Here is a 24,021-nt window from a genome sequence, read left to right as displayed (position 1 = left end):
TTTGCTTCTGTACTTAACTCCTCTTGTTATAAAGGCCAACATGCCATTCTTGCACTTTCTTCACTGCCTGCTGTACCTGCTTGCTTACTTTCATTGACTGATGAACAAGGACACCCCAGATTCCGTTGTACTTCGCCTTTTCCCAATTTAACACCATCTAGATAGTAATCTGCCTTCCTGTTTTTGCTACCAATGTGGATAACCTCACATTTATCCACATTAAACTTCATCTGCCATGCATCACCCAACCTGTCCAAGTCACCCTGCATTCTCATAGCATCCTCCTCACTGTTCACACTGCCACCCAGCTTTGTGTCATCTGCAAATTTGCTAATGTTACTTTGAATCCGTTCATCTAAATCATTGATGTATATTGTAAATAGCTGCGGTCCCAGCGCCGATCCTTGCGGTACCCCACTAGTCACTGCCTGCCATTCTGAAAGGGACCCGTTAATGCCTACACTTTGTTTCCTGTCTGCCAACCAATTTTCTATCCATGTTAGCACCCTACCGACAATACCATGTGCCCTAATTTTGCCCACTAATCTCCTTTGCGGGACCTTATCAAATGCTTTCTGAAAGTCTAGGTACACTACGTCCACTGGCTCTCCCTTGCCCATTTTCCTAGTTACATCCTCAAAAAATTCCAGAAGATTAGTCACGCATGACTTCCCCTTCGTAAATTTAATACAGAAATAAGATTTAATTATTAAATTATCCTGGTTTGTAATAATATTGGTCAAATAGTCATATAAATAACCAATAATCAACAGAATTATGATTTAGTGCAAATCCTATCATTTTCGGAACATAGATACAGTCCTCTTCCTGGTTAAGTATCCAGTAACATGTCAGCATGCTGGTGTAACTGGAGCAGTTGTAGAATAACGGGTACATTACCTTGGATTTAATAACTCCATTGCAATAAAACCACACCTGTGTAGTTTTACCGTTGTCAGGACAGACGGATAACTTGGACTCCCTCGGGTCCTCGGAGTCTCCACAAACTGTCACAAATGTTCTTGTTGCCTTGTTTTTAATTCTGAAGAACGCTGTAGGCTATAAGAACACAAATTGCATAAATTAAGAATTCAGTTTGACATTTAACTGTATCAAAGAAACAATGATACCTATAAATGCATTCCTTTATTAGTCCTTGCTTTTTGACTATACCAAGAAACCCTTTCAAAATACTTATTCTAACGTATCCATTACATTCTTCCGATTGTTGGAGATCCTTTTTATTGAAACACCACTTCCTCCTCCTCAATGATGGCTTTGCCATAGTAATTCCTCATTCTCTGACCCCCCCTTCCTGACCTCAAACACCAATGAGTGTAGGTTTTTGAAGAATTAAAACAGCAAGTAAGCATTTTAATTGTTCTTGCTTCGGGACATATTTCAATAAAACAGTTTTAAGAAAGTTTGAGTGTTGGCCACAACAGCTGGGTTTTTTTTTTTCTATCTCTGAGGGATGGCGTTAGAGGCGGCCAGAATGTAGGAAAGTCAAGGTTGACTTCAGTTACACCCATTATGTCCCGGTCAGCCTAAGTCAGCTTTGTGCCCTCGATGTTATCCCAATAGTTATGGGCCTGTCCCACAGGCAATTTTTCAGTGGACTGCCTTAGTAAAGACAGAAGCAAAGTACTCGATTAACTGGTCTGTCATTTCCTTGATTCCCCATTATATATTCACCTGTTTCTAACTGTAAGGAACCTACATTTGTCTTCACGTTAAATTTTATTTGAAATTTTCTGCATTTTGAGAGGGGAGAGTAAATAATTTGCCACATTCTCTCAAAATGTTAATTGGTGTAGCTTAAATTCTATTAATATGGAAGACACACAGTATGTAGTTCCCTAATGTTTTTGACCTAGCGTTGGTTTTGAAATTTCAGCAATTATTTATATTTCAAACAGTAGTTCCTTTGTACAGTTTCCTAAGAGGAAAGAGCGAAGGAAATGTAAAGCAGTCTAAAGTTCACGGTCGCACCTCCAAATTTGATACAATGCCAAAAATGTCAATTACATTCCTAGCCATCCTTGATATTCCACATACACAACACACCCATCTGAACTATAGGGAAGTAAGTTAGTAATTACTTACCATTCACCGAGTTTGTTAAAAAACGTTTTACCATTTATATGGGAGAAACTTACACCAGCAAAATTAATGCCAACAAAGTTAACACTGTCCCCTTGCCTGCTCACTCTACGTTTACCTTGGGTAGCAATTTAATGAAAAATGCCCTCTGGCGATAAATGAAATGCTACCTGCCAAAGAAATACCCCAACAGCCATTTGAAGCCTTGTCTAAGGATTGCTGATGGTTAAACCAATTCAAATGTGATGACAGCTATTTACAATCATTCGAAAACTGAAATTCATTGCTACAGACGGCAATGGGCGCGAAGTCAATGGATATTTTTAAGGCGGAGATTGATAGGTTCTTGATTAGGGGTTATGGAGAGAAGGCAGGAGAACGTGGTTGAGAGGCAAAGATAGATCAGCCATAATTGAAAGGCGGAGTGGACTCGATGGGCCAAATGGCCTCATTCTGCTCCTATAAATTATGAACTTATGAAAATCTAATCATGCTATTTATAAATGGTAAGTTACAAAAGCTTGGCTTCTTACCTGTTTTAAAGGATGAAGTGATCCAATGGTTATCCATCCACTGAATTTATTCCAGTTTGTTATTTCAGTTCTTTGCAAAACCAGTTGCTTTCCTCTAAAGTTGGCATGTTCATAGAGGATCCATCTAATTCAGTGCAGACAATATATATTAAAGTACAATGATTGCAAGCTAGAACTTTGAGTATATGTGCTCTTATGAAGTTAAATACCCACACACAATAATAATTTATTTTGACATGATACTGCATGAAGAGGTAGTGAATGGCAGAGGTGAGGCGATGGGGAACTGAGGGGGTGTGGAGTAAAGGGACTCGTGGGGGAAGATAAGGAGTGGAAATGGACGAGATGTTGTGTATTGATTGAATTTAAAGATACCACATGGAAACAGGCCCTTCGGCCCATTGAGTCCATGCTGACCATCGCTCACTCATTCATACTACGTTATTCCACTTTCATGTCCGCACTCGCTGCAATTTAGAGGTCAATTAACCCACAAACCTGCATGTTTTTTGGATGTGGGAAGAAACTGGAGGTAACTCATGTAGTCACAGGGAGAACGTGTAAACTGCACACACCCTAGATCAGGATCAAACCCAAATCTCTGGTGCTGTGAGGCAGCAGCTCAACCAGCTGTGCCTGCCACTGTGCGACCTTTAATATTGGTGGGATAGTTAGATCTCCTCTGTGCCTTGAGATGAAAAAGTGGGTGGGAGATCCTAGATCTGGCATCAGTCTAGAAGCATCAGAAAATCTAGGAGAGAGGAGACATAGGCTGGAAGGTCTGAGGTATATGGCTTATTAGACCATTTTTATATGACCCCGAGAAAGTTTTATAGCTAATGTGGTCCAACAGATTCTGATTAGAAAGTAGTTAATTTGTAATCGCATTAATTCTCTAATAATTGCATTTAATTAGTAGCACCTAACTCTACTTTATGGTATCAATGCTCCTCCATCTCAAGGTTTAAAGATTCATTGCATTAAAACTCTTTGATTGTAATTGGATTAATCTTTGAAGGAGCACAAAACAGCTGACCTGGTGTGCAGAACATTCTACATTTCACACTGGATGGTGTTCCACTGAGTCTTGGACTCAGATTGGTGACATTGCACTCACAAAGAAATAGAACATTTACATTGCTTCAAAACTATCGTAATGATCCCAGAGAATGCAACGAGACCTGGGTGTCATGGTACACCAGTCACTAAAAGTAGGCATGCAGGTGCAGCAGGCAGTGAAGAAGGCGAATGGTATATTAGCATTCATAGCAAAAGGATTTGAGTATAGGAGCAGGGAGGTTCTACTGCAGTTGTACAGGGTCTTGGTGAGACCACACCTGGAGTATTGTGTACAGTTTTGGTCTCCTAATCTGAGGAAAGACATTCTTGCCATAGAGGGAGTACAGAGAATGTTCACCAGACTGATTCCTGGGATGTCAGGAATTTCATATGAAGAAAGACTGGATAGACTCGGTTTGTACTCGCTAGAATTTAGAAGATTGAGGGGGAATCTTATAGAAACTTACAAAATTCTTAAGCGGTTGGACAGGCTAGATGCAGGAAGATTGTTCCAGATGTTGGGGAAAGTCCAGAACAAGGGGTCACAGTTTAAGGATAAGGGGGAAAATCTTTTAGGACTGAGATGAGGAAAACATTTTTCACACAGAGAGTGGTAAATCTCTGGAATTCTCTACCACAGAAGGTAGTTGAGGCCAGTTCATTGGCTATATTTAGAGTTAGATGTGGCCCTTGTGGCTAAAGGGGATATGGAGAGAAGGCAGGTACAGGATACCAAGTTGGATGATCAGCCATGATCATATTGAATGGCGGTGCAGGCTCGAAGGGCCAAATGGCCTACTCCTGCACCTATTTTCTATGTTTCTATGAATACAACAGATTTGGAAGCGGTGAATTTCTGGAGATTTCTTTTTACCTATAGCACCACAGGTGGTCATCCAATTCCTAGAGACTATGCTGGTTCAAAAATACAGCATTCTCAACAATCTCACACCCTCCATTATTTGCTTGAAACCCATTCTCTCACTTGTGCATCAATTCCCCTTTGCTTCTTTTGCCATCCGCACGAAGAGTGTTTTACATTTGCCAATTAAAATACCAGAACGTGGGAGGAAAACCAGAGCCTTGGACAGCACCAGAAGTCAGGGTCAAAACAAAGTTGGTAGAGCTGTGAGGAATCTGCACCTACCTGCAGTAACGAAATGTACCTGGTTGCTAGAATTAATTAATCTTCTGCATACCACAAAAATGTAGCACTGAAGCTAGACACAAAATGCTGGAGTAACTTAGCGGGTCAGGCAGCATCTCTGGAGAAGGTTCTGACCTGAAATGTCATCTACTCACTTATCCCCCAGAGATGCTGCCTGACCCTCTGGGTTACTCCAGCATTTTGTGTCTATCTTCGGTGTAAATCAGCATCTACAGTTCCTTCTACACAAAACTATAACAGTTCGACTCTATTCATGTGATATTTGTTGTGTTAGGCGTCCATGAATTTACCCTAATACCATTACATCTTACAAATCATTCTTGGCCTTGAAGATGCAACTCAACAACAATCGACTACTTTCCCTGGATATTGAAATGAATAAGTCTAACAATCTGAATTGAATTCAGTATTTGACTACTCACGTTCCACTGTTCACCTTCACTGAGTTTGGATATTGATAATATCCCATCTTCTTCAAGCAACTGGCACTTTCTGTAAGAATCCGTTCTTGACCGTCAAACGAATCAAGGCTAAATAAGCCTATGGAAGGTATAGAAAAATCCTAAAACAAATAATAGGTTCACACTGAGTTGGTTTTACGGGAAAGATATACTGGATGAAAAATGTTGGCACAAAAACCCTGTTTTACTATGATACTGAATGCAAATTGTACAGTAATTACATCCTACATGATTATGCATTAATACAGTGCCCCAACATCTTGGTATTATTAAACTTGTAACATTTAAGTTTGAAGCTTTACATTAGATCACATTATTTTATTTGATTATTTTTATCTAAGTGTGCAGTCATAATACCTTGGAACATTTTAACTATAAATAAAGGCATTATGGAAATATATGTTGTGCGTACTCTGTCAATGAAAAACAAACATTGGCCTGTTAATTTATGTCCCAGCTACTTTCAACTAGTCGTCTTCAAAGTAATGGAAGAAGTCATCAACAGCCTTGTCATATAGAACAATGTCTCTCCATTCTTGGCCGACCAGCTATCACCCCGTGCACTAATTTACGCACACTAAATCATCTGTACAAAATCATGAGAGGAATAGATCAGGTAGAATCTCTTGCCCAGAGTAGGGGAATCGAGAACCAGAACATAGGTTTAATTTGTGTGGAAAAGGGTGGAAAAGATTTAATCGGAACCTGAAGGGTAACTTTTTTTACACTGGAATGAACTGCGGAGAAGGTAGCTGAGGCAGATACTATTGCAATGTTTAAGAAACATTTAGACAGGTAAATGGATAGGATAGGTTTAGAGGGATATGGGCCAAACTCAGGCAGGTTGGACTAGTGTACATTCAAGATTCAAGATTCAATTCAAGATTCAATTTAATTGTCGTTTGGACCCCTTGAGGTCCAAACGAAATGCCGTTTCTGCAGCCATACATTACAAACAAATAGACCCAAGACACAACATAATTTACATAAACATCCATCACATCGCTGTGATGGAAGGCCAAAAAAACGTATCTCTCCACTGCACTCTTCCCCCTCCGATGTCAGAGTCAAAGTCAAAGCCCCCGGCTGGCGATGGCGATTGTCCCGCGGCCATTAAAGCCACGCCGGGTGGTGCGAGGTCGCACACCGGGTCTTGGTGTTAGAGCCCCCGGCGTGCGCTCGCAGAGCCCCGCGGCCATTCCAAGCCGCGCGGGGCGGTGATGTCAGGCCCGCTCCAGGAGCTCTTCGACCCTGCAACTCGGGCGGGAGAAGTCGCCGTTGCGAGAGCCCTGAAAAGCGGTCTCCCTCCAGGGACCCGCGGGCTCCCGGTGCCGCTGTCCGCCAGACCCGCAGTTGCAGCCTCCGAATCTCCGGAGGTCGGGCCACAGCAGCAGCAGCGCTCCACCACTGCACCACCCGCTCTGGACTCGGCCAGCTCCGGGGACATATCGGTCAGTGTGGGCAAGTTGGGCTGAATGGCCTGTTTCCACACTCTATGACTCAAAACTAGGGACCATTTTACAAGTCACCAAAGCCAATTAATCTTCAAATCTGCACGTCTTTGGAGTGTGGAAGGAAACCGGAGCACCCGGAGAAAACCCATGTAGGGAGAAAGTACAAACTCCGTACAGACAGCACCCGCATTTCGGGATTGAATACAGATCTCTTGTGCCGTATGCCAGCAACCCTACCGCTGCACCACTGCCGCGCCATACCTGATGATAGAAGGGACATCGAAAGAGATTACGGTGGCACAACGGTAGAGTAAAAGTGTAAATAGTCCCTTGTGTGGGACAGTGCTGGTGTGCGGGGATTGCTGGTCTGTGCAGGGTTCACAGGTCGGCGTGGACTCAATGGGCCAAAAGGCGTGTTTCCACGCTGTATCTCTAAACTAAAAGATAAAAGGAACCTCCAATTGCTCCCCAAACTGCTATGAAAAAAGAAAAATATTTGAGCCGGTCATGGTAAAGAAATGTCAGCGGAGTATCAGCTTGCTCGAGAAACATGCAGAGATATTGATTTGGAGCAAGGAGAGTTACAAAATTCACTTACCTTTATGATGGGCTTAAGGGATCGGATTGATTTACCCGACAGGCATCCCAGAGAATCGAGGTCTGGGTAGAGGCCTTCTTCCAGCACATACTGAGAGCCAGCATAATCATTCTCATCATACAGAACCCAGCTGGAAGTTGAGAAAGAAAATAAAGTTAACATTTTGTCTGAACATCATAACATTGTTTTTTTGCACTGTGCATATTGCAAAAATAATTTCTTCTTGAAGGCCTCAGTTATTTTATCCTATTTATCCTATAACACTGATGTTTAATGTAGAAAAAAGTCCTGGAGAGGACATTCTGTTAACGTCCAACCTGCTCTTGTTAACCTGGAAATTATGTTCCCCCAGAGCAGAGTAATTTGACAGACATTGCTTTAACCACAAAGTGTCAGGGGAGAAATCACATTAGCAAATGAAGGAAACAACAGCTTGAACCTAATCCTCAAGGTTACAATGGACAGATAAGATTAATAAATCTGCATTTATGTCCCAATGATTAACATTGTAGTAGTATTTGCTTTTTGTGTAGGAAGGAACTGCAGATGCCGGTTTATATCAAAGATATAAACCAAATATTTTTGTATCCAATTCATGTTGGAGGTTACAGGGAGATTTGATAGAAGTATATAAAATTATGAGAGGCATAGAGAGGGTAGACATTCAGAACCTTTTCCCCCATGGTGGAACTGTCCAGCACTAGAGGACATAGCTATAAGATGAGAGGGGGAAGGTTTAAAGAAGATGTGTGGGGCAGGTTTTATTTACACAGAGAGTGGTGGGGGACACACTGCCAAAGGCGGTGGTGGAGGCAGATACAATAGTGGCGTTCAAGAAGCTTTTGGATAGGCACATGGAAGTGCGGGAAGTAAAGAGATATTGATCATGTACAGGTTAACTTGGCATCATGTTCGGCCCAAACATTGTGGGCCGAAAGGCCTGCTCCTGTGCTGTACTCTTCTATGTTCAAGCTTACCATCCACGAAGAACATTAAACGAATTTGGTTGTAAAGGTGGTAAATTGGACATCTCTGCTACAAATTCAACACACTGTCCTTGAAAATCAATTCCATGGTACGCTTGGATCTAAAAGAAATGCATAACAGTCGTTTTTAGAAAGATCTTTCAAAGTCTTTCTGTAATTCGTATTCATACAGCATGGCTGGAATTTTGCTGAGTGGCAAAAGATTGGGGAATCAAGAACCAGTGGTCATAGGTTTAAAGTGAGAGGAAAGATTTAATAGGAACCTGAAGGGCAACTTTTTCCACACAGAGGGTTGTGGGTATATGGAACAAGCTGCCAGAGGACGTAGTTGAGGCAGGTACTATGACAGCATTTAAAAGACATTTGTACATAGATAGGAAAGGTTTAGAGGAATATGGACCAAACACGGGCAGGTGGGACTAGTGTAGATGGGACACCTTGGTCGACATGGGCAACTTGGGCCAAAGGGCCTGTACGACTATGTTGGTATCTCACAGTTATATTTGCATTTATAGGGAATGCATGGTTTGGGACTGTAAATAAACCAAATTACTTTTGTAAGCAAGAAGTCACACATAATAGAAAACAAATATATATATATATATATAATTTAAGATAAGGGAATCCAAATAGGAATTGGGACAGGTGGATGGAACTAAGGGAGAGAACAAAATGTAAAGTTATAAAGAGTGCCACATTAGTTTCCTTATGATAAAATGACGCCCCAAGCATGTAAATGATTTGTCAGGGCCCAAATAGTCCTTCAGATTGTTATTTACTAAGACATTAAAGGCTCACTCTGAATGCACTAATACAAACTTTTTCATTGGTTATATGTGCACAGCTATCTCAGGAAGCTTACAATGGGAAATTATTTTGATACTGTACTATTTTATTCATTTAATTTTTGCCCCTACACTAATTGCTGCTTTTATTCTCAGATAAACATTTCTAACATTCGTTTAACCATTATTTTAAAGTAAGTGGGGGTAACCTTGGTCTTTAGTGAGAACACAAAAGAACATCACAGAAAATTAATGTAATAAAAGGGAACTGCAGATGTTGGTTTATAACAAAGATAGACAGAAAATGCTGGAGTAACTCAGTGGGCCAGGCAGCTTGTCTCAAGAAAATGCATAGGTGACATTTCGGGTTAGGTCCCTTCTTCAAACTTTCAGAAAATGAATGTTATTATCAACATAATAACCTCTCGGCTAAAAAAAGTGGTGTTGTTGCAAGAGACCATGTCAAATAGGAATCTAGAAATAAGTACATTATTTTGATAAGTGATTCACTTCCAAAACTATGATATAAGAATCTTCTGCCATCCAATTTAGTGGACTCTTTTCTTTCAACATTGGTATCAGAACTCTCATACATGTAATAAAGTGCAAAAGCTGCAAGTGATTTATGAAAAATATAATTTACTGGTTGGGATTATGTGATTTATTTTCCAAATGGATCATATGTGTTGTTGACATCTGGTATCCTGTACATCAGAGATCCGTGCTCAATCCAATTTTGGATGCAGGAGAATAACCAAGTACCAATATGAAGCAGCAACTGGGGATTAGAATACTCTCTACTCAACACCTTTGGGATTCCTCCACATGTACAGCAGAACTGTGCTACTTCCACCAAAGAGAGCCTCGAGAGCAAACTGCTGTAACCTTTTTCATCACTTTTTGCAAAAGAATACTGGCATAACACATTCTGAAATTCCTTAACGTATATTTACCAGGCTGATGTCAGACAACGCATCCCTATTGAAAGTTAGCAGAACAGATGAAGGGGAAAAAGACACTTAAGTACTGGAGTAACCAACAGGTCAGGCAGCATCTCTGGAGGACATAGATAGGTAACGTTTCTAGTCGGGACCCTTCTTCAGTCTGGAACAAGAACAGATGATGTTTCGGGTCGAGGTCCTTCTGCGCACTGATGAAGTGATGATCAGATGATGATCACACAGATGATCACTCCTCCAGAGATGAAAATAAGAATTGGCAGCAACTGTAGTAAAAGTGAAGATTGTGAATAAAAGTTCTATACAACATGATGCTGCGTATTTTACCTGAAACTGTGCTTCATTCCCTCCAACTGATTCCTGTAATACAATTAATAGTATTATTCAGTCAAACTAAAAAAAGTACTTTATTATTTCAATAAAATGCTGTTTTATACATTGAGAGATCAATTATGATAAAAGGCTAAATTATAAAAACAACAGATTACTTTGAATTCTGAAATAGACAGCAGACATTTAATTTAATTATCATAGTTTTATATATTTACATCAAGTATTGTTACATTTATTAATACAAAATCATATTATAATAACCAAAAGTAAATGTTCAGTTATACAATTGGTTCCCACTTGATGACAACACAATTTGCCCTTAATATATTTATCTTATAAATTCCTGTCTATTCTTACAATTAAACAGCCTTTGTCTAGTTATCATGAGCAAAGTTGATTCAAAATGTTCTCAATAATAGTAACATCTTCACCATTCAATTATTTTAAAAGAAATGTAAATTTCATGTGTAGAAAACAAATCCACTTCTCACTTTCAAACCTTTTTGTAACCTAAACAACTATTTCAAGATGTATATGTTTTCCCATTTCTTGAAAATAAATCCCAACAAGTTCAGCTTTTCCTGATAATGTGTCAAGAAATGAGAGATACAGCCTACCAAATCTCCATTGCCTTCGTCTATATGATCAGCAATATTCTTGAAGAATATTATCCATTATGACACTATACTATTTTATTGATTTAATTTTTGGCTATATTCCAATTGCTGCCTTTATTCTCAGATGAACATTTCTAACATTCTTTTATCCATTATGACAATTTTTATTAGAAATCAGGCACTTAACAAATATTCACTTTTTAACTGTGTTAGTATATAAAAAATTATAAGATGCATAGATAGGGTAGATAGTCAGAACCTTTTTCCCAGGGTGGAAATGTCCAACAAGAGAGGGCATAGCTATAAGGTGAGAGGGGGAAAAATATAATGGAGATGTGCAGGGCAAGTATACACAGAATGGCGGGGGCCTGGAATGCACTGCCAAGGGTGGTGGTGGAGGCAGATATGATAGTGGTGTTGAAGAAGCTTTTAGATAGGCACGTGGAATTGCAGAGAATGGAGGGATATGGTTCATTTACAGGTAGATGAGATCAGATCAGCTAGGCATCAGGCAAGAGGTATAGAAGTGTGAAAACACATACCTCACGATTCAGGGAGTTTCTTCCCAGCTGTTATCAGGTAACTGAACCTTCCTTAACACCAACTACCTCATTGGAGACCCTCAGACTATTTTTAATCAGACTTTATCTTGCACTAAATGTTATTCCCTTTATCCTGTATCTGTACACTGTGGGAGGCTTGATTGTAATCATGTATAGTCTTTCCGCTGACTGGATAGCACGCAACAAAAAAGCTTTTCACTCTACATGTGACAATAAACTGAACTAAGCAAGCATTATGGGCCAATGGACCCATTCCTGTGCTGAACTGTTCTATGTTAAGGTAAGTTACCAGTTGTATCGGGCGAATGGACTTGATCGGCTTGTCAGGTCCTCCCCAGTCGCTGTGGTTTCTGTACACTCCTTTCTCTAGAATATACTGCTCCCCAGAATAATGCTCTCCATGGTAGGCCACCCATCTAATGCAATGAAACATTGAAAGCGTCAATTCATCATGAACTATCAATTACAACATCCGATAACAGAAGAATTGAGAATGCACGTACATTCCACTTTTGACTTGAATTGACCGTGCTACAGTGCTGGATCCTCTGCTTTCCAAGTTTGGAACTGGACGATTGAGAACGATGCTGCTGTCACCCTTTAAGTTTGCTTCCTCAAATAAAGCGATCTCTGGTTTCATAAAATCCTAGTTTAAAAACAGATAGTTAAAATGTTACCATTATTACTCTATAATGGTACATTATTGTCACACGTACCAAGGTACAATGATATTTATTTTGTATACAGTTAGTACGTATCACATAAACACTTAGATACATCTTAGATAAGCATCTCAGATACAGTACAAGTGTATAGTAGTAATGCACTGAGACAGTATACAGAGTCGTAAGCATGTCCCAGAAGGAAAGAAATAACACAACAAAATGCCAGAAATGCTCAGCAGATCAGGTAGCATCTGTAGAGATAGAACCACGGTTGATTGTTCCAGGTTAATTAGCCATTCACAAATTGAAGGCAGCACAGTGGTGCAGCAGGTAGAGCTGCTGCTTCATAGCACCAAGGATCCCAGGTCCATTCCTGACCTTGGGTGCTGTCTGTCTGGAGTTTGTGAACGCAAGGGTTTCCTCCGGGTGCTCCGGTTTCCTCCCACATCCCTAAATTTGTGCGGGTTTGTAGGGTAATTGGCCTCTGTAAATTGCCCTAAATGTAGGGTGGGATAGAATTAGTGTGAATGGGTGATCGATGATCGGCATGGACAGTGGGCTGAAGGGCCTGTTTCCATGCTGCCTCTCTAAACTAAAGAACATTTCAATTCATTCACAGAACTTGAGCATTGCATTAAATTTGCTTCCTATTCCGATTGCCTCTTGAATTCTTGAGACTGAAATAAATTTACATTAGGCGAGAAATAGTATTGGGTAGGCTAATGGGACTGAAGGATGATAAGTCCCCTGGGCCTGATGGTCTGCATCCCAGGGTCCTCAGGGTGGTGGATCTAGAAATAGTGGCTGCATTGGTGATCATTTTCCAATGTTCAATAGATTCAGAATCAGTTCCTGTGGACTGGAGGATAGCTAATGTTATCCCTCTTTTCAAGAAAGGGGCGAGAGAAAAAACGGGGAATTACAGAACAGTGAGCCTGACTTCGGTGGTGGGAAAGATGCTGGTGTCAATTATTAAAGAGGTAATAATTGGGGCATTTGGATAGTAGTAAAAGGATTAGTCCAAGTCAGCATGGAGTTATGAAAGGAAAATCATGCTTGACTAATCTTTTGGAATTTTTTGAGGATGTGACAAGTAAAATGGATGAAGGGGAGCCAGTGGATGTAGTGTATCTAGACTTTCAGAACGCCTTTGATAAGGTCCCGCACGGGAGATTGGTGACTAAAATTAGAGCACATCGTATTGGGGGTAAGTGTGTTGACGTGGATAGAAAATTTGTTTCCAGACAGGAAGCAAAGAGTAGGAGTGAACGGGTCCTTTTCAGAATGGCAGGCAGTGGCGAGTGGAGTGCCGCAAGGCTCGGTGTTGGGACCGCAACTGTTTACCATATATATTAATGATTTTGGAAGAGGCAATTAGGAGCAACACTAGTACGTTTGCGGGTGACGCAAAGCTGGGTGGCAGTGTGAACTGTAAAGAGGATGTTAGGAGGTTACAGGGTGACCTGGGCAGGTTGAGTGAGCGGGCAAATGCGTGGCAGATGCAGTATAATATAGATAAATGTGAGGTTATCCACTTTGGTGGCAAAAGCAAGGGGGCAGATTATTATCTCAATTGGGTTAGATTAGGGGGGGGGGGGGGGGGGGGGGGGGGGGGGGGGGGGGGGGGGGGGGGGGGGGGGCTACAGCAAGACCTGGGTGTCCTTGTACACCAGTCACTGAAAGTGGTGTGCAGGTACAGCAGGCAATGAAGAAAGCCAATGGCCTTCATAACAAGAGGATTTCAGTATAGGAGTAAAGAGGTTCTTCTGCAGTTGTATAGGGCTCTGGTAAGACCACATCTGGAGTATTATGTAGATTTTTTTACTCCTAATTTGAGGAAGGACATCCTTGTGATTGAGGCAGTGCAACGTAGGTTCACGACATTGATCCCAGGGATGGCGGGACTGTCATATGAGGAAAGATTGAAAAGACTAGGCTTGTATTCACTGGAGTCTAGAAGGATGAGGGGGGTTTTATAGAAACATATAAAATTATAAAAGGACTGGACAAGCTAGATGCAGGAAAAATGTTCCCAATGTTGGGCGAGTCCAGAACCAGGGGCCACAGTCTTAGAATAAAGGGAAGGCCATTTAAGACTGAGGTGAGAAAAAAACATTTTCACCCAGAGAGTTGTGAATTTGTGGAATTCCCTGCCACAGAGGGCAGTGGAGGCCAAATCACTGGATGGATATCAGAGAGAGTTAGATAGAGCTCTAGGGCTAGTGGAATCAAGGGATATGGGGAGAAGGCAGGCACGGGTTATTCATTGGGGACGATCAGCCATGATCAGATTCAGATTCAGATTCAATTTTAATTTTAATTGTCATTGTCAGTGTACAGTACAGAGACAACGAAATGCATTTAGCATCTCCCTTGAAGAGCAACATAGCAAACGATTTGAATAAAAAAAAAAAATAATAAGTGTCCGGGGGGGGGGGGGTGATTGGCAGTCACCGAGGTACGTTGTTTAGTAGAGTGACAGCCGCCGGAAAGAAGCTGTTCCTCGACCTGCTGGTTCGGCAACGGAGAGACCTGTAGCGCCTCCCGGATGGTAGGAGGGTAAACAGTCCATGGTTGGGGTGAGAGCAGTCCTTGGCGATGCTGAGCGCCCTCCGCAGACAGCGCTTGCTTTGGACAGACTCAATGGAGGGGAGCGTGGAACCGGTGATGCGTTGGGCAATTTTCACCACCCTCTGCAGTGCCTTCCGGTCAGAGACAGAGCAGTTGCCATACCATACTGTGATGCAGTTGGTAAGGATGCTCTCGATGGTGCAGCGGTAGAAGTTCACCAGGATCTGAGGAGACAGATGGACCTTCTTCAGTCTCCTCAGGAAGAAGAGACGCTGATGAGCCTTCTTGATCAGAGTAGAGGTATTGTGGGTCCAAGAGAGGTCATCGGAGATGTTGACTCCCAGGAACCTGAAGCTAGAAACACGTTCCACCTCCGTCCCGTTAATGTGGATGGGGGTGTGCGTGCCACCTCTGGACTTCCTGAAGTCTACAATGAGCTCCTTGGTCTTCTTGGAGTTAAGGGCCAGGTTGTTGTCAGCGCACCATGCTGCTAAGTGCTGGACCTCCTCCCTGTAGGCCAGCTCATCGTTGTTGCTGATGAGGCCAATCACCGTTGTATCATCTGCATACTTGATGATGGTGTTAGTACCATGTACAGGGTGTGCAGTCATAGGTGAAGAGGGAGTAGAGGAGGGGGCTCAGCACACAGCCCTGAGGAACGCCGGTGTTCAGGGTGAGGGTTGAAGAGGTGTGCTTGTCTAACCTCACAGACTGGGGTCTGTTGGTTAGAAAGTCCAGTATCCAGTTGCAGAGGGAGGGGTCGATGCCCAGGTTACCGAGTTTGGTGATCAGTTTTGATGGAATAATGGTGTTGAATGCTGAGCTGTAATCGATGAACAGCATTCTTACATAAGTGTCTCTGTTGTCAAGGTGGGAGAGGGCGGAGTGAAGTGCCGTTGAGATGGCATCCTCCGTACTCCTGTTCTTGCGGTAGGCAAACTGATAGGGATCCAGTGTGGGGGGTAGGCAGCTTTTGAGGTGTGCCAGGACCAGCCTCTCGAAGCACTTGGTGGTGATGGGGGTAAGTGCAACTGGGCGGAAGTCGTTGAGGCTTGCCGCAGTGGAGTGTTTTGGCACTGGCACGATGGAGGTGGCTTTAAGGCAAGTGGGGACAACTGCTTGGGCAAGTGACAGGTTGAAGATGTCAGTCCAGACGTCTGTCAGCTGCGCAGCACAGGCACTGAGGACGCGCCCGGGGATGCCGTCAGGGCCAGCAGCCTTACGTGCATTAGTCCTACTCAGTGCCACGTACACGTCGTAGGGGGTGAGTGTGAGGGGTTGGTGATCGGCAGGTAGCACAGCCTTGATGGCTGTCTCTAGATTGTCCCTGTCGAAGCGGCCATAGAAGTGGTTAAGCTCCTCAAGGAAGGAGGCGTCGCTGGATGTGGGGGTGATGTTGGAGGGTCTGTAGTCCGTGATGGCCTGGATGCCTTGCCACATGCGTCGGGGGTCGGAGTTGTTGTTGAAGTGCTCCTCAATCCTGAGCTTATGGCAGTGCTTGGCCTTCCTGATGCCCCTCTTCAGGTTAGCCCTGGATGAACTGTAGGCTCGAGCATCGCCTGACCTGAAAGCGGTGTCCCGTGCTTTCAGCAGTAGCCTGACCTCGCTGTTCATCCATGGCTTCTGATTCGGGTATATGGTCACCTGTTTGAGGGAGGTGACACTATTGATGGTGGAATTTATAAAGTCCAGAACAGAGGATGTATAGGAATCAATGTCCGTGTGAGAGTCAAGGGTGGCCTGGGCTGCAAACGCCTTCCAGTCAGTGTTTCCAAAACACAATGAATCACAAAGATCACAATGAATGGCGGTGCTGGCTCGGGGCCGAATGGCCTCCTCCTGCACCTATTTTGTACGTTTCTATGTTTCGAAGTTGAGCGTGGGAATCCACATCAACTTTATTTATATTTTGTTTAGTTTAGAGATATAGCACGGGGACAGATTTCTCGGCCCCACGCCAACCAGTGATCCCCGTACACTAGCACTATGTACACACTAGGGATCATTTTAGAATTTTACCAAAGCCAATCAACCTACAAACCTGTACGTCTGTTGAATGTGGGAGGAAACCGGAGCACCCAGAGAAAACACTTGTGGTCATGGGGAGAACGTGCAAACGTTCTCATGTACATTGTGAACGGTCCGATTGGAATCATGTATTATCTTTCCGCTGACTGGGTTAAGGGCCTGTCCCACTTAGGCGACACTTTAGGCGACTGCCAGGGACTAGTTTTAATGGAATTCACCTACAACACCTGGTGACAACCTACGACAACAAAAATTGTCACTACTATCTCCGAAAAATTTTCAACATGTTGAAACGTTTGTGGCAATCACCTGTTGTCGCCCAAAAAATCTCCTAAATGGGACAGGCCCATTATTAAAATCTGGAGCATCCGGAGAAAATCCAGGTGGTCACAGGGAGAATGTGCAAATTCTGTATAGACAGCACCCGTCGTCAGGATCAAACCCGGGTCTCTGGTGCTGTAAGGCAGCAACTCCACAGCTACGCCACTGTGCCGCTCTGATTTATTCAAACAGTTTAACCAGTGACTCACCGCCAGAATATACCGCACTGATTGTACTGTGTGGTCAAATCCTCCCCATGCCTGCCAATCCTCATACTCTCCTTCCTCCAGCAGATACTGGTGCCCTCGGTAATGTTCTTTTTCATAACCGACCCATCTGAGTAGTAAATAAAAATTATTTAAAATATTGCTTTAGACAATGTGTCAGCAGAGAAGAACCATTTGGACACACAAGAGACCAATGTGCAGTAGATGCTGGAATCGGAGTCCTGTTGCAAGGTCCTGTTCTCTCCCATCACAGATGCTGCCTTACCTGCCCGAGTTCCTCCAGCAGTTTTCTCTTTGATCAGGGTTCCCGCATCCACAGTTTATTGTGTAAACATTTTAGTGAATATTTACAATCAATTATCTCTGTTACTCTGCTTTCCTTGTTGAGATAACTTTATACATTTGAAAAATAATTTGAGATTCACCCAAGATAGACACAACGTGCTGAAGAAACTCAGCTGGTCCAGCAACATCTCTGGAGGAAAAGGATAGGATAGGTGATGTTTGAAGTTGGGACCCTTCTTCAGACTGAAAATAAGAGGGGGAGGATAACATATAACGTAGCAAAGATGAGCGGGAAGCCAGAGGATTGGGAAACTTTTAAAGATCAACAACAGAAGGCAACTGCAAAGGCAATACGGGGAGAAAAGATGACGTACGAAGGTGAGCTAGTTAAGGATGTAAAGGAGGATAGTAAAAGCTTCTGTGCACGCCATATGTAAGAAGAAGAAGGTCTCAATGGTGTCAGGTTAGGAAAAGGGGAAGTACAACGAGACCTGGAAGGCCTTGTACATCAGTCATTGAAAGTAAGCTTGCAGGTACAGCAGACAGCGAAGAAAGCTAATGACATGATGGCCTTCAGAATAAGAAGAGTTGAGTATAAGAGCAAAAAGGTCCTTCTGCAGTTGTACATGGCCCTGGTGAGACCACACCTAGAGTATTGTATGCAGTTTTGGTCCCCTAATTTGAGAAAGGACATTCTTGCTATTGAGGGCAGAAGTTACTTAAAATTACAGAATTTAACATTCATTCTGCTGGGTTGCAAGCTATCCAAGCGAAATATGAGGTGCTGTTCCTCCAATTTGTGTGTGACCTCACTCTAGCAATGGAGGTGGTCTGGGACAGAAAGGTCAGTAGAAGAATGGGAAGGGAAGTTGAAATGGTTGGCAGCTGTAAGATCCTGCAGGCCTCCGTGGACTGAGTGTAAGTGTTCGGGTAAACCGTCACCCATTTCAGTTTCCACCAGTGTAGCTACATTATAAAGAAGCTACATTATATAGAAGCGACAAACAAAAAAAAGTTGTATATTAATCAAAATGGCATTGCAGTTTATTATGAAGCATTTTAAAAAGTATTGCTAATTTCAATGGTTTGTACATGTTGACATTTTGGGTAGCCTATGTACACCAAGGCTAACATTTTTAAAATTCTCTGCAAATCTTTTGGCAGATGTAACGTACAAAGCCACACATCTGAGCTAAATTATCACTGTTGAATTTTGAACACGTGGCCAGACTCCCAATTAATATGGGCAGTAAGTGTGACTGCGTTCAACAGTACCAGAGAGAGAAACCATCAGTGATGCCATTATTACATTAATATGAAATATAAAGCTAATTGGGCCAGTTCCTTGTGTCAAGTCCAATGTCTCTTCTAGATCATTGATTGGCTCCTGATGGTTTTTGGACGTACAAACTACTAAACAAATCAAAAAGGGGAGAACAAATATCACTGTACCTTCATTGGTACATGCGACAATAAACTGACCATGAAACCTTGAAAAATAAAGTCATCTAAAATGCATGGTAACATTTTGCAGATAATCATTATTTTAAGATAAAGCCGTGTCAGTTTTCATTAAAACTCTTTGTAATAACCTGGTAATACTCACACTCCACCAATTACACGCATTGAACCCGCTCCACCAGAATGATCCATATCTAGGTCCCAAAGGCTCTTTAAATCAGGAATGTCTTTACAAATTTCCTCGGAATGTCCATTGAACATTTCTTTTTCAAATATTACAACCTAAAGGAAGAAACGGCAATTACCACATTCAGCATCTTTTGTAAATAGAGGCAAGATCAACCCTGGCTTCATACCCAGCTTCACAAATAGAAAATATTCTCACCAACACACCACTTTCACTGACAGAATGAGGTGTTTTTTTGAAAATTAAAACTAAACAAGCCCACAAACACCAGAAATTGTTGAGGTCACCCAACAACTGTGAAGGGAGAAGCTAAATTAATATTTTAGATCAATGAGCCTTCATCAAAACTTCTCCAGATTTGTAAACAGAACACAGAACAGCACATGAACAGGCCCTTCAGCACACAATGTCTATGCCGAACATGGCACCAACTCTTATCTGCAGACACATAATCCTAATCTCACATTCCCTGCATATCCACATGCCTATCCAAAAGTCATTTAAACACTATTGTAGCTGCCTCCACCATCACCTAACACAGGGGTGGTGGTGAAGACAGCTACAATAGGTAGAAACCCATCAACTTTTTCTCTGTCCACAGACGCTGCCCGACCTGCTGAGTAGTTCCAGCATTTTGAGTTTTCAAATTGGATTTCCAGTATCCGCTGTTGTTTATTTTTTGCTTTAATCAGCACGTAACAGAGCCAACTCACAATAGGGGGCATATATTGGATCTGATTATTTCCAAGGGTCTCGACATTTCTGATGTTATGGTGACTGATGTTGCTCTTTCCGATCACCACTGTGTATTTTTTAAAACGACCATCTCTGCTAGCAGTATCAGAAAAGAACCAGAGGTGATCGAAAGGCGCTGTATCAATGAAAACACCGGCGCATTGTTTACTCAGGCCTGTACACCACCACCAACTCTGCCCTCGGCCTCTGTCGATGACCTTGTGGATGGTTTTAGCTCCAATGTTATGACTCTTATGGATGCTATTGCACCACTAAAGACCAAGGTTTTATTTGGAAGGAAAAAGTCACCATGGAGAAATGCCACAGCAGTGAGATCCCAAAGAACAAAGTGTAGACAGGCCGAACGTAGGTGGCGAAAAACCAAACTACAGGTCCACTACGACATCTACAAAGACAACCTCCGTATCTATAATCAGGAATTGAAAGGGGCAAGGCAGTCCTTTTTCTCAGAGGTTATCAACAAAAATAATAATTCCCGCACCCTGTTTGCTGTTGTCGATAGACTGACAAACCCCTCACCATCAGTCCCTCCTGAGCTCCTGTCCAGCAAGTCGTGCAATGACTTTGCAGATTTCTTCACAGATAAAATTCTGAAGATAAGACAAACAATGTCTAGCTCCACCTCAGGGAACATGGCTTTGTCACCTATGCCTCCAGATTCACTAATGAATCTACAACATTTTTAACTTTTAGATTGTGCATCTCTGACTGAAACTGTTCAACAGCTAAAGTCCACTACCTGCTGTCTTGATCTGCTGCCCACAAGCTTCTTTAAAAATATTTTTAACAGTGTTGCACCAGAAGTACTGAACATAGTAAACACTTCCCTTCAATCGGGGCATTTTCCCGAAGCCTTAAAAACAGCAGTGATCACGCCCCTATTGAAGAAGCCTAATTTGGATGCCTCAGCTATGAGCAGCTACAGGCCCATATCGAATTTAGCATTTTTGGCAAAGATTATTGAAAGGGTAGTTTACCAACAAATTTACTGCTTTATGACGCAAAACAATATTTATAATGTTTTCCAGTCGGGATTTCGGCCACATCACAGCACCGAGACTGCACTCACTAAGGTCCTAAACGACATACATCTAAACAGTGATGCATCAAAAGCTTCAGTTTTGGTACTTCTAGATCTCAGTGCTGCTTTTGATACATTGGACCACAACATATTGCTTGACAGACTGGAGAAGTGGGTGGGACTCTCTGGTTCTGTGCTGGACTGGTTCAAATCTTACTTGAAAGATCGGGATTATTTTGTTTCCCTTGGTAATTTTGAATCGGAACGTACAAAACTCACATGCGGGGTTCCTCAGGGCTCCATTCTTGGACCCATTTTGTTCAACATTTATATGCTCCCCCTAGCTCAGATCATAGAGCTTTTTAACATGTCCTACCACACTTATGCCGATGACACACAACTATATATCGCAGTGTCACCACATGACCATAGTCCCCTACACTTACTGAGCCAGTGTGTCAAACATATCAATGAGTGGATGAACCAGAACTTCCTCCAGCTCAATGCAAATAAGACAGAAATTATTGTCTTTGGTCCCAAAAAAACAAGGCTAGAGGTGAGTGCTCAACTCGACTCAATTGCACTGAAAACCACAGACAAAGCCAGAAACCTTGGTGTAGTTATGGACTCGGATTTGAATTTTAACAGCCATATAAAGACCATTACCAGATCTGCCTATTGCCATCTAAAAAAATATTGCAAGAATCAAGGGATTTCTGTCCAAAGAAGACACTGAAAAACTTGTTCATGCATATATTTTTAGTAGGTTAGATTATTGTAATGGCATCTTTACAGGTCTCAATAAAAAATCAATTAAACAACTGCAGCTTATCCAAAATGCCGCTGCCAGAGTCTTGACCAACACCAAGAAAATGGACCACATTACACCTGTCCTTAAATCGTTGCACTGGCTCCCTGTGTGTAAGAGGATAGATTTTAAAATTCTGTTACTGACCTACAAGGCACTGAATGGTCTAGGTCCAAAATACATCTCTGACCTACTTGTTGTATATGAGGTGCCTAGACTCCTCAGGTCTTCAGGGACAGGTTTGCTCTGTGTTCCCAGGGTCAGAACTAAAAAGGCTGAAGCAGCATTCGGTTTTTATGCTCCACACCTGTGGAACAAGCTCCCTGAACACCTGAGGTGTGCACAGACTGTAAGCGCATTTAAATCAGGCCTAAAAACACTGTTGTTTACTATAGCCTGTCCATAACCCGACATGCAGGTAATCTTAACCGTCTAATTTTAACCCTTTTATGTGCTTTTTAAAATCGTTTTATTGTTTCATTGACGTTGTTTTATTATTCATACATTTGTCGTATTGCTTATTTTTCAATTTTTAATTATTGACCATTTTATTTTTTCTTTCCTGTAAAGCACCTTGAATTGCTGTTTGCACGAATGGTGCTATACAAATAAATTTGCCTTGCCTTGCCCTACGATAAATAAATAACATATTTAAAATGGTAAAGAACCAAGTAGAGATTGGTCCACTGGCTTAGTGATATGAAAACATTTGCCTTCATTATAATCAGATAAAAAAAAACCTCTACTTATATCTGGGGCTTGTAATTCATGGCAGCAGATAAGGGAAATCATTCATCCAAATATGCCCATTATATTCCAGAAAACAATAAACTTATCATGAAGTACTGAATGAGACCAGTGGGTCAGGCAACATCTGTGGAGGAAATGAACAGGTGACATTGCAGGTAGGGACCACTCTTCAGTCTGAGGAAGGGTCCCGGCCCGGGACATCACCAGTCCAATCCCTCCACAGATGTTGCCTGACCCGCTGAGTTTCCCCAGCATCTGTTGTTTTGCTCAAGATTCCAACATTTTAATTTCCCTGTGCATCCAATAAACATATTGTCCCCACTGCTTATTTTAATAAGCGGGATTTTTTTTGGCATCTGCCATCCACAACCCTATCAATCTATCAGTTGTATTTTTGTAATATTAGTTCTGGTTCCAATTTGTGCTTTGCCAGCAGAGTTCATCTTGTTGTGGTGATCTGAATTTACCTGGACTCTAGATTCCCATGTGTTCTGAAGGACTTATTTGCTACAATGCAGTTCCACTGGCAAAATGAATAAACCTCAGGCACACTCAGTAACAGTGTGTGCCACCCAAATTGAAAACCACCGATCGGAGATAAATTGAAATGTTGGAGTAAATCAGCGGGACATGCAGCATCAATGGAGAAAAATCCTTCTTCAGACTGAAAGCAGGGGATGGGGGGGGGGGGGGGGGGGGGGGGGGGGGGGGAGAGAGCTGGAGGCAAAGAAAGACCAGAGCAATCAGGGCTACCCACAAATGACCTCAGGCAGGGCGGTAGTTGGTAGGGCCTTTGTTGGCAAAGGAACGCGTGATCTCAAGAGGAAAACAATGTGGAGAACTGTGGAACTGGTAAAGCAACTAGGGTGGAGAAAGGGGAGCAAGGAAAGGGGGGGGGGGAGAGGAGCGTGTATTCCATCATCAGTAGTGTTTCTTTCACCCAAAATACATACTTATGTGTGCAGAATAATAAAGTATGTCAGCATTCATTTTCACTTGTTTAAGAAGGAACTGCAGATACTGGAAAAGTCGAAGGTAGATAAAAATGCTGGAGAAACTCAGCGGGTGAGGCAGCATCTATGGAGCGAAGGAATAGGTGACGTTTCGGGTCGAGACCGTTCTTCAGACTGATATGTTTGTTCACTGCTTCCAAATCCAGCAATGACCGACAAAACACTGAAGTACTTATTTGATTTTGGAAAGGCGACAGATCTTTGGTTGCAATAGACTTCTGCATAATCATTAATAACCCAAGGCATCAAAATGTGTCCAAGAACCAGATTTTGATTTTTGATGCAGTTTGTTTCAGTAGAAGTAAATGT

General features: G+C 42.3%; 1 protein-coding gene across 1 annotated transcript in view; it reads right to left on the bottom strand.

Annotated features, from left to right (window-relative positions):
• The window catches only part of LOC129702677 (beta/gamma crystallin domain-containing protein 3), a 40,415-nt gene that overhangs the window by 6,000 nt on the left and 10,394 nt on the right, over positions 1-24,021 (bottom strand). The window contains exons 8-17 of the mRNA XM_055644576.1: positions 19,323-19,459; positions 17,414-17,540; positions 12,123-12,265; positions 11,909-12,035; positions 10,434-10,466; positions 8,354-8,463; positions 7,377-7,506; positions 5,286-5,425; positions 2,637-2,760; positions 901-1,059 (exon numbers count right to left, since the gene is read on the bottom strand). Coding sequence (XP_055500551.1) covers positions 901-1,059; positions 2,637-2,760; positions 5,286-5,425; positions 7,377-7,506; positions 8,354-8,463; positions 10,434-10,466; positions 11,909-12,035; positions 12,123-12,265; positions 17,414-17,540; positions 19,323-19,459 — 1,230 coding nt within the window. The remainder of the gene's footprint in view (positions 1-900; positions 1,060-2,636; positions 2,761-5,285; positions 5,426-7,376; positions 7,507-8,353; positions 8,464-10,433; positions 10,467-11,908; positions 12,036-12,122; positions 12,266-17,413; positions 17,541-19,322; positions 19,460-24,021) is intronic.

This window comes from Leucoraja erinacea, chromosome 13, assembly GCF_028641065.1.
Source record: "Leucoraja erinacea ecotype New England chromosome 13, Leri_hhj_1, whole genome shotgun sequence".
Lineage (NCBI taxonomy): Eukaryota > Metazoa > Chordata > Chondrichthyes > Rajiformes > Rajidae > Leucoraja > Leucoraja erinaceus.
Note: the sequence above shows the minus strand (reverse complement) of the source record. Positions and strands in the feature narration are given on the sequence as shown.